General features: G+C 40.8%; 1 protein-coding gene across 8 annotated transcripts in view; it reads right to left on the bottom strand.

Moving 5' to 3' along the window:
- gramd1bb (GRAM domain containing 1Bb) overlaps positions 1-12,267 on the bottom strand; it is a 400,828-nt gene that overhangs the window by 51,602 nt on the left and 336,959 nt on the right. For 7 of the 8 annotated variants that reach the window (XM_061878757.1, XM_061878758.1, XM_061878762.1 and 4 more), the window contains one exon: positions 11,390-11,413. The exons of the other annotated variant lie outside the window; for it this stretch is intronic. In XM_061878757.1, coding sequence (XP_061734741.1) covers positions 11,390-11,413 — 24 coding nt within the window. The remainder of the gene's footprint in view (positions 1-11,389; positions 11,414-12,267) is intronic. 8 annotated transcript variants of the gene reach the window in all.

Here is a 12,267-nt window from a genome sequence, read left to right as displayed (position 1 = left end):
TTTCTGAATAAATTATGTGATAATGTTTATCAGTCAAGATCACGGGTACAAGCGGCCGAAATGAGTTTCGGCGGGGCTCTCCCTCAAAGATAGGGTGAGAAGCTCTGCCATCGGGGAGGAGCTTAAAGTAAAGCCGCTGCTTCTCCACATCGAGAGGAGCCAGATGAGATGGTTTGGGCATATGGTCAGGATGCCACCCAAACGCCTCCCTAGGGAGGTGTTTAGGGCACGTCCAACCGGTAGGAGGCCACAGGGAAGACCCAGGACACATTGGGAAGACTATGTCTCCCGGCTGGGAACGCCTCGGGATCTCCCAGGAAGAGCTGGGCGAAGTGGCTTGGGAGATGGAAGTCTGGGCTTCCCTGCTTAGGCTGTTGCCCCCGCGACCCGACCTCGGATAAGCGGAAGAAGATGGATGGATGTTTATCAGTCATTGGTGTTCATTTTCAATCTATTAAAATGAAAAAATTATATCAAAATCAAATTCCGGAACGTTATTTATTACTGGTGCACTAACGTGGTTTATTCATATATATATATATATATATATATATATATATATATATATATATATATATATATATATATATATATATATATATATATATATATATATATATATATATATATATATATATATATATATATATATACATATATATATATATATATAGGGGCTTCACGGTGGCAGAGGGGTTAGTGCGTCTGCCTCACAATACGAAGGTCCTCCAGTCCTGGGTTCAAATCCAGGCTCGGGATCTTTCTGTGTGGAGTTTGCATGTTCTCCCCGTGAATGCGTGGGTTCCCTCCGGGTACTCCGGCTTCCTCCCACCTCCAAAGACATGCACCTGGGGATAGGTTGATTGGCAACACTAAATTGGCCCTAGTGTGTGAATGTGAGTGTGAATGTTGTCTGTCTATCTGGGTTGGCCCTGCGATGAGGTGGCGACTTGTCCAGGGTGTACCCCGCCTTCCGCCCGATTGTAGCTGAGATAGGCGCCAGTGCCCCCCGCGACCCCGAAAGGGAATAAGCGGTAGAAAATGGATGGATGGATGGATATATATATATATATATATATATATATATATTTATTTTTACATTTGTAGCATGATCTACAAAGATACAAATAATTGCTATTGTGACATCTAGTGGACACATTTAGAACGGCAGTTTCTTCCATGCAAAAATTTCGGCTCATTTTCATACTTTGCGAACTCATCCCTCGTGTCGTATAAAACCTGTACGTTTGACACCCCTGGTGTAGCATAACTGTAGGTGTAGCGTGACCCCGCCTCACAACACACCTCTTGGCAACACCTCGTAGCAAAAAATGATTTGGCCACGTTGTTGCTATATGTAGCAAGTAGAGATACGTATTAAAAGTGAAAGAAAGGTGTATCTTGCATCATGCATTTATTCGGCAATCCAACACAAGCACTCACGAATGTATTTGTCGTGTTGGTGAGAGGGGAGATCTGCCAACACAAGCCCATCGAGAAGCGTGCAAACCAACATTTATCACTTCTTAAAGTGCAAGAAAACACCTCAGAGACACTCTTCTGCTTCTTATTTCACCAGGAATGCTACCATGAATTGATTAACGTGGACCCCGACTTAAACAAGTTGAAAAACTTATTCGGGTGTTACCATTTAGTGGTCAATTGTACGGAATATATACTGTACTGTGCAATCTACTAATAAACGTTTCAATCAATCAATCAAAAACGCAAAGTGCGGGGCCTGGGTTATGGACCTTTGGTGAAAGTGGCTTTTTTTTATGGACCGGTGGCACACAAAAAAACAGCAGAAATGGAAAAATAAAGCAAAACGCATAAATGTAATCAAATGCCTAAAAATACAACGATTTGTATATTTTAGCATTTTTGATAGATGGATGGATGGATGGATGGATAGATAGTACTTTACATGGGGATAGGTTGATTGGCAACACTAAATTGGCCCTAGTGTGTGAATGTGAGTGTGAATCTCTGTTGGCCCTGCGATGAGGTGGCGACTTGTCCAGGGTGTACACCACCTTCCGCCCGATTGTAGCTGAGATAGGCGCCAGCGCCCCCCGCGACCCCAAAAGGAAAATAAGCGGTAGAAAATGGATGGATGGATGATTCCTTCAGTAGAGTTCCCTCAGGAAATTTAGCACATTTTGTTACAAATGACGTGATAACCTCACCTGAAATTATATTAAGAAAAATATTTTTTGTTATTAAAGGCTAAACGCCACTGCTGTCCCTTTTTAGGATGAAAAATTATTTGACTATTGTTATTCATGATAGTACTTATAGGCACAGTATTGTTTTGATATACTGGGAGACTATAGGCCATGGGTGTCAAACTGGTTTTTATTGAGGGCCACGTCGCAGAAATGGCTGCCTTAAGAGGGCCACTTTTTAAAAATTTGTTAAAAACATTGCTTGTGGGCAATAACCTGTGATTAATTATCCCCAAAAAATATATAATATATATATTAAATATAAAATATATAAAATCTATATATAATATATATATAATATATAAATATATAATATATAAATATATATAATAATAATTTGACAGCATTAATACAAGCGATTGTAGCTGAGATAGGCGCCAGCGCCCTCCGTGACCCCGAAAGGGAATAAGCGGTAGGAAATGGATGGATGGATAATACAAGCGATAGAAAATGGATGGATGGATGGAAGTGAAGTTAACTGTATTTATATAGCGCTTTTCTCTAGTGACTCAAAGCACTTTTACATAGTGAAACCCAATATCTACATTTAAACCAGTGTGGGTGGTACTGGGAGCAGGTGGGTAAAATGTCTTGCCCAAAGACACAACAGCATAACTAGGATGGCGGAAGCGGGCATCGAACCTGGAACTCACAAGTTGCTGGCACGGCCACTCTACCAACCGAGCTATACCACCCCATGGATATAAAGGTATACCAGTTTTCACCGCATATCATTACATTCATGCCTATACCCATGATGATTATTTTATTTTCATGTACACACAAATGGATACATCATGCATAAAGGTGACGAGCAAATATTCAACTGTTAAATCTTAACATATTTTTGTAATACACTATATAATAATGTAAGATTTGGCATGATTAGATAACGTTAAGAAGATACCATTTTTTTCCTGTCAAAATCAAAATAACTATTTGCATTTAGGAAAAAAAATTGAAGTATTTTATTAACACACACTTTTCCCAGGCTTTGGCGGGTGTCATAACTTTGACTATGGTGCAGCTTTCTGCATGGATAGTTTTCCCGAGATGCAAATGAACTGGACCGGACATGGCATGAAGGTGAATACATGATTTAACTCTTTGACTATATAAAACGTGCAAACAAAAGGCGCCCGCAGTGGAGGTACAAAACTTAGTGCAGGGAAAAAAACTAGCGCTTTGATGTAAACTGTGGACATGAAACAAAAGACACTAACTGTGGCATAAATAAAAAAATAAAAACCTACTTGCGGTGACGTGAGCAGGGCAGCATGAACTAGGACATTGCATGATAGAGTAAACACGGCATGAAGCAGAGTGGGAGTGAGCATGAACGGAGTGCGAAAAGATCATGAAACAATGACGCCAGAACGACCAACTGAAAAACCAGGCTTAAATAGTAATAATGACAGAATTGAAACAGGTGCGTGAATCTAATGGATCGCCATGGTGACTAAACAAGGGAGTGAAAAAACAGGTAGCAATGGAGTCTTAAACAAAACAGAACATAACTAAATAAAAAATGATCACAAGACATGATAGCGGCCCAAATAAATTAATATGGCGGGCCAGATCTGACCCCCGGGCCTTGAGTTTGACACCTGTGCTATAGGCCACTGTTGTCTTATATAAATATATAATTACGACTATGATGCAGCTTTCTGCGTGGATAGTTTTCCCGAGATGCAAATGAACTGGACCGGACGTGGCGTGAAGGTGAATACATGATTTTACATTTTTTTAGTCTGTCCTTTGCCTTTATTTCCTTGTGGTGTACAGCCCTTTGTTCTTCAACTGTGGTTGTTTTTAAAGGGCTTTATGAATAAAGTTGGTATGGTATGGTATGATTTAATTCTTAGACCATAAAACGTGCAAACAAAAGGCGCTCGCAGCGGAGGTACAAAACTTTAACGCAGAGAACAAAACTAGCGCTTTGACGTAAACTGTGGACATGAAACAAAATAAACTAACTGTGGCATAAATAAAGAAAACCTACTTGTGGTGACGTTAGCAGGGCAGCATGAACTAGGACATTGCATGATAGAGTAAACACGGCATGAAGCAGAGTGGGAGTGAGCAAGAACGGAGTGGAAAAGATCATGAAAAAATGACGCCAGAACGACCAACTGAAAAACCAGGCTTAAATAGTAATAATGACAGGATTGAAACAGGTGCGTGAATCTAATGGATCGCCATGGTGACTAAACAAGGGAGTGAAAAAACAGGTAGCAATGGAGTCTTAAACAAAACAGAACATAACTAAATAAAAAATGATCACAAGACTTGACAGCGGGCCACATAAATTAATGTGGCAGGCCAGATCTGACCCCCGGGCCTTTAGTTTGACACCTGTGCTATAGGCCACTGTTGTCTTAAATAAATGTATAATTACGACTATGATGCAGCTTTCTGCGTGGATAGTTTTCCCGGGATGCAAATGAACTGGACCGGACATGGCGTGAAGGTGAATACATGATTGTACATTTTTTTAGTCTGTCCTTTGCCTTTATTTCCTTGTGGTGTACAGCCCTTTGTTCTTCAACTGTGGTTGTTTTTAAAGGGCTTTATGAATAAAGTTGGTATGGTATGGTATGATTGAATTCTTTGACCATAAAACGTGCAAACAAAAGGCGCTCGGAGCGGAGGTACAAAACTTTAACGCAGGGAACAAAACTAGCGCTTTGACGTAAACTGTGGACATGAAACAAAATAAACTAACTGTGGCATAAATAAAGAAACCTACTTGCGGTGACGTGAACAGGGCAGCATGAACTATGAAATTGCATGAAAGAGTAAACACAGCATGAAGCAGAGTGGGAGTGAGCATGAACAGAGTGGAAAAGATCATGAAACAATGACGCCAGAATGACCAACTAAAAATCAATCAATCAATCAATCAATGTTTATTTATATAGCCCCAAATCACAAATGTCTCAAAGGACTGCACAAATCATTACGACTACAACATCCTCGGAAGAACCCACAAAAGGGCAAGGAAAACTCACACCCAGTGGGCAGGGAGAATTCACATCCAGTGGGACGCCAGTGACAATGCTGACTATGAGAAACCTTGGAGAGGACCTCAGATGTGGGCAACCCCCCCCCCCCTCTAGGGGACCGAAAGCAATGGATGTCGAGCGGGTCTAACATGATACTGTGAAAGTTCAATCCATAGTGGCTCCAACACAGCCGCGAGAGTTCAAAAAACAGGTTTAAATAATAATGACATGATTGAAACAGGTGCGTGAATCTGATGGGTCGCCATGGTGAAGTGAAGTGAATTATATTTATAGTATTAAGCGCTTTTCTCTAGTGACTCAAAGCACTTTATATAGTGAAACCCAATATCTAAGTTACATTTAAAACAGTGTGGGCGGCACTGGGAGCAGGTGGGTAAAGTGTCTTGCCCAAGGACACAACGGCAGTGACTAGGATGACGGAAGCGGGAATCGAACCTGCAACCCTCAAGTTGCTGGCATGGCCGCTCTACCAACCGAACTATGTCGGCCCACTAAACAAGGGAGTGAAAAAACAGGTAGCAATGGAGTCCTAAACAAAACAGAACATAACTAAACAAAACATGATCACAAGACATGACAGCGGGCCACATAAAATGATGTGGCAGGCCAGAACCGGCCCCCGGGCCTTGAGTTTGATACCTGTGCTATAGGCCACTGTTGTCTTATATATAATTACCTATTGGCAGCTGATACTGCAATTTGAATTCTGTGCAAACATATGTCGCCACAAATACATTTGCGGTCTTATTGCTGAAATAAATGTTTCAATGCGCAAATACTGAGACTTTGTTTTTTTGCTCGGGCAGGGCCGTACGTTTGAGGCCCCTCGAACCACACACGGAGGACTGAAATGCAAGCCGGACGGAGCCGTGGCGCTTAATCACATTTTCCTTGGAGATGACTCGCGGCTCCAATAAATCAAGCGAAGAACGAGGCCATTGTTGCACCGCAGGGAGCTGGTGGAGGAGGTTTTTAGAGGTGGTTAACTATTAACCCCGTGCACAAACACCCAGGGATGGCAGAGGCTGGTACGACAAACCATGTGCGGTTTGAGTCACTCGGGGAGGGTGGAGGCTTCTGATAAGCGCATCCTTTCACCGCAGCAGCTTTTCATTAATATTTGAAGGGAGCCCGTGTGTGTTTTTTTTAGACGTAATCATTACGTAAGAAAACCACAGCAGTGCGCGTGGGTGTTCTTGTATCGATACCGAGGAAGTAGGAGGAGGAAACTATCGCTCCTTGGCAGCCTGGACGGCGCTTCTGCTGTTTTGAATAACAAGCACATGTAGTCTTCCACACCCTCTTTTATCAGCGTATTTCCTCTTGTTTGTGCAGCCTGCGGGGATGTATGAGGCCTGCATGGATGAACCCAGGAGAGGACAAAAGATAATGGCTTTTTTGCCGATATTGTCCAACTCTTAATTACAGATACCGATATCAACCGATACCGATATATACAGTCGTGTAATTAACACATTGTTATGCCTAATTTTGTTGTGATGCCCTGCTGGATGCATTAAACAACGTAACAAGGTTTTCCAAAATAAATCAACTCAAGTTATGGAAGAAAATGCCAACATGGCAGTGCCGTATTTATTATTGAAGTCACAAAGTGCACTATTTTTTTAACATGCCTCAAAAACAGTAGCTTGGATTTTGGGACATGCTCTCCCTGAGAGAGCATGAGGAGGTTGAGGTGGGCGGGGTTGGAGGGGAGTAGAGGGTCGCGGGGGATGTTTATTGTAGCGTCCCGGAAGAGTTAGTGCTGCAAGGGGTTCTGGGTATTTTTTCTGTTGTGTTTATGTTGTGTTACGGTGCGGATGTTCTCCCGAAATGTGTTTGTCATTCTTATTTTAGTGTGGCCCAATGAAGCTGTCATTCTCTACTCAATTTCTTGATGAAACCTGAATTAATGATTTCACCCTGGGTCGAGCTTTAGCTCTCATAACTGAAGCGGCAACACCTTATTTACTACAGTATAGGCAACTTTTAAATTAAATGTTAACATGTTAAATTATCTAAAAGTCTAAAAAGACACTAGTATACTATAAATATTAGAGATGTCTGATAATGGCTTTTTTGCCGATATCCGATATTCAGATATTGTCCAACTCTTAATTACAGATTCCGATATCAACCGATACCGATATATACAGTCGTGTAATTAACACATTATTATGCCTAATTTTGTTGTGATGCCCCGCTGGATGCATCAAACAACGTAACAAAGTTTTCCAGAATAAATCAACTCAAGTTATGGAAGAAAATGCCAACATGGCAGTGCCGTATTTATTATTGAAGTCACAAAGTGCACTATTTTTTTAACATGCCTCAAAAACAGTAGCTTGGATTTTGGGACATGCTCTCCCTGAGAGAGCATGAGGAGGTTGAGGTGGGCGGGGTTGGAGGGGAGTAGGGGGTCGCGGGGGATGTATATTGTAGCGTCCCGGAAGAGTTAGTGCTGCAAGGGGTTCTGGGTATTTTTTCTGTTGTGTTTATGTTGTGTTACGGTGCGGATGTTCTCCCGAAATGTGTTTGTCATTCTTATTTTAGTGTGGCCCAATGAAGCTGTCATTCTCTACTCAATTTCTTGATGAAACCTGAATTAATGATTTCACCCTGGGTCGAGCTTTAGCTCTCATAACTGAAGCGGCAACACCTTATTTACTACAGTATAGGCAACCTTTAAATAAAATGTTAACATGTTAAATTATCTAAAAGTCTAAAAAGACACTAGTATACTATAAATATTAGAGATATCCGATATTCAGATATTGTCCAACTCTTAATTACAGATTCCGATATCAACCGATACCGATATACACAGTCGTGGAATTAACACATTATTATGCCTAATTTTGTTGTGATGCCCCGCTGGATGCATTAAACAATGTAACAAGGTTTTCCGAAATAAATCAACTCAAGTTATGACAAAAAATGCCAACATGGCACTGCTATATTTATTACTGAAGTCACAAAGTGCATTATTTATTTTAACATGCCTCAAAACAGCAGCTTGGATTTTGGGACATACTCTCCCTGAAAGAGCATGAGGAGGTTGAGGTGGATGGGGTTAGGGGGAGTGGGTGGGCGGGGTTGAGGTGGGTTGGGGTAGCGGGGGGTGTATATTGTAGCGTCCCGGAAGAGTTAGTGTGGAAAGGGGTTCTGGGTATTTGTTCTGTTGTGTTTATGTTGTGTTACGGTGCGGATGTTCTCCCGAAATGTGTTTGTCATTCTTGTTTGGTGTGGGTTCACAATGTGGCGCATATTTGTCACAGTGTTCAAGTTGTTTATACGGCCACCCTCAGTGTGACCTGTATGGGTGTTGACCAATTTTGCCTCGTATTCACTTGGGTGTGTGAAAAGCCGTAGATATGTGATTGGGCCGGCACGTGCCTTTAAGGTTTATTGGCGCTCTGTACTTCTCCCTACATCCGTGTACACAGCGGCGTTTTAAAAAGTCATATATTTTACTTTTAGAAACAGATACCAATAAGTTTGATATCGATAATTTACGATATTAAATTTCAAAGCATTTATCGGCCGATAATATCAGACTTCTCTAGACAAAAGTGTGCGTTCGGGGCTATTAAAGGTCAAGGGTGACATTGTTGTATTATGATATTGTCAACAAATCAACAAACTTTCTTTGCTGTGTCTTTCTCACACTGTGAGGGCATTTGATTAAGGATATGTTAATAGTGAACCGTGGCAAAATTCAGCAATTGGATTTAGTAGTGATTCTCAAATAAAATATGACAAAACTTTTAGTTTCAGTTTAGAGCAGTGGACTTCAACAGTCTAGTTATAGCCTATATTGAATTGCCCTGACTCCGATGGTGAAAGGAAGCTTTCACGATAAAAGCCTGCCGAATGAATCCCTACTCTGCATCTAAATCCTATCTTTTAACCAAGCCTGACAGACTACAATGATTACCTCTCAAAATACCATAATCTATGTCACCAAATGGCCATTGCTGGATAAATATTAAACAGGAATACATTTCCGCACTACTAAGCATTGAAGCACCTCAACAGTGTACAAAACTTTTTTTTTTTCCTGACACATTTAAAAATCAACAAACCTGCATCAGCAGTTAAAACATATTTTATGTGGTACTGTCAAAATTAAAATGGCAAAAAAACTTTTAAACGTGAAAAAATTATGAAATAAAACATCCGAACTCACGTCATCGACAGCTGAGCTCGCTTCCGGGGTTGGCCGACATCGTCTCACAAGATGTAGTTTCTCTTTAAATATCCTTCTTGAAAATGGCTTAGCAAATATATATGTTTTCTTGTCTAATCATAAAATATGCAGACTGACTTCTTAAAGTTTACTCCACAGCGTGCTCGTTCAAAACGAATCAATAAAGGTGCCCTAAAATTCCCACCCCCATTATCAACCTACTCAGTGGCCTAGTGGTTAGAGTCTCCGCCCTGAGATTGGTAGGTTGTGAGTTCAAACCCCGGCCGAGTCATACCAAAGACTATAAAAATGGGGCCCATTACCTCCCTGCTTGACACTCAGCATCAAGGGTTGGAATTGGGGGTTAAAACACCAAAAAATTATTCCCGGGCGCGGCCAACACTACTGCTCACTGCTCCTCTCACAGGGGGTAATCAAGGGTGATGGCTCAAATGCAGAGAATAATTTCGTCACACTTAGTGTGTGTGACAATCATTGATACTTTGACTTTTTTTTTGCACACACAAAAAAAGAACCATTACTTTTCCATGGATTCACTTTAGTAAAAAAACATGCATTAATTAACATTCAAGTTTGATTAAAAAAAGTATAACAATTGTTTCAGATGAATAAAAAAAAATGTATAAAATAAAGCTAATTCTGATAACTAACAGTAAAGACAAAACAATATCTAACAAATCAGTGCTTGTTTTTGGTCTCGGCTCAGTATTGATTAATCATGCATCTGTAATTGTTGGACGATCAAGGTGTGTAATTATCAATCAAGCATCAGTCAAAGTTATTTATATAGCCCTTAATCACAAGTTTCTCAAAGGGCTGCACAAGTCACAACTGTCACGCCTATGGATCATGTTTTGTTTTGGTGATGTTCGGTTTTGTTTTTTGGACACTCAGTTCCTGTTTTGCACTTCCAGGTTTGTTTTCGTTTCCATGTCAACTCATTAATTTTCACCTAGCCCTCATGTCACGCCCTCACACCTGTTTGTAATGATCACAGTTATTATTATAGCCACAATTACCATGTAGTCGGCCTGGCAACTTACCCACGTATCCCGCAGCTCCTTCATGCCATATCATGCTGTTCAATTTGTCCACGCCACATAAGTTTTGTTATTCATGCCACAGTGCAAGTGTTTTTGTTCATGTTTATAGTTTGTAGCCTTTGTACTAGTCTTTTGTTTTTTCATTAGCCAAGTTTGTTCTCCGCCATTGTGCGCGCCCTTTGTTTACCTTTAGTTTAGTTTACTAGATTATTAAATAAAAACGTACTCACAATAACGTCTAGCTCGTGCCAATTTCCCTTTGCGCTGGAAAAACAAACTATCTCCAAGTCACAGTCCAAGTAGTTACAACAACAACATCCTCCGCTCAAATACCACATCAGGACAAGCAAAAACTCAACCCCATGGGATGACAATGATAAACCTTGGTTACAAAAATACAGCAACAATCACCGTTGTTGCATTGGCTAAGATCGTCTATTAATATGTTAATAATGTCAACTGCAAACTCCACTAATTGTTCAGGAGGTGTTGTTACAGTGGCATCAATAGACTGACATGTGACAATAGCATGCAAAGTGGACAAAGCCTTGCTTGTATCGTTCACCCTTGTTGCAAATAACGTGATAACTTCATGCTACATTGCTAATGTTATGCAAAGGCATTCAAAACATGCCCCTTTTGATGGTTTGCGCATTTATTTATTAGTACAGTGAAAAACCTGTTGCCACCCGTTGCATACCACTATTACCCAATTGTAATTTGGGCCCTTTCACAATCCGTAATCCAAGATTTGTCATACATAATAATAATTATTGCAGATTTGAAGCCATATTGGGGGGAGGGGGGTTTGCAATGAGGGTAGCAACAGCACTGAGCGAGTAGAGTGACAAACAGACCGGGGAAAATACAAGTCATGCTTACTCTCATGATATGTTGTCGTTCATGCTGGGGAGAGAACGTACACACAACGGGAATAAGAAGAATAAGAAGAAAAGGAAGGAACACAAAAAAGGATAAAGTAATACATTTCTTGGGAACACACTTCACTCACTCCTGTTGTGTATTTGTCAACACAAGCACATAGAAGGGATTGTAAGGAAGGGTTTGGTCTTAGCACTCCGCCTAGTGGTGTGACAGTAAAGTGCGCCGTGAATAATTTTTTTTTTGCATTACAACAATAAACGTGACAGCACGTCTGATCCAAAGTCTGCAGCAATGTTGGGACATGTGTCCGTCGTAGCTGCAGGGGGCGGGACTGGGAGGACATTCTTGACCTCAGAGGTCACCATCTCTGTTCTAGGGGTTAGGGGGTCAGTGCAAGTTCTGCCTCAGTAAAGTATGTCTTTATAGCTGGATCTGGTTTGTCTTGTAAGACTTAACTGTTTTACATACATGAACACGTGTGCCTCAAGAATTTTGCCCATGTTGTAATCTTTTTGAAAACCAGCACCTTCTGCAGTGAACATTTTTTGTCTACATTGTCCCCTCGCCACATCGGACTTCTTAATTACTGATTACTTAATTACTTACTTTTTAATTTTCCTGAGGGAACTCTCCTGAAGGAATCAATAAAGTACTATCTATCTATCTTCAAATATTGCAGCTTTACAAAATTGCAGATTTTAAAAACATCCATCTATCCATCCATCTTTTTCCGCTTACCCGATGTCGGGTCGCGGGGGCAGCAGCCTAAGCAGAGAAACCCAGACTTAAAGGCCAACTGAAATGAGATTTTCTTATTTAAAACGGGGATAGCAGGTCCATTCTATGAGTCATACTTGATCATTTCGCAATATTGC

Source organism: Nerophis ophidion, linkage group LG18 (genome assembly GCF_033978795.1).
Source record: "Nerophis ophidion isolate RoL-2023_Sa linkage group LG18, RoL_Noph_v1.0, whole genome shotgun sequence".
Classification (NCBI taxonomy): Eukaryota; Metazoa; Chordata; class Actinopteri; order Syngnathiformes; family Syngnathidae; genus Nerophis; species Nerophis ophidion.
Note: the sequence above shows the minus strand (reverse complement) of the source record. Positions and strands in the feature narration are given on the sequence as shown.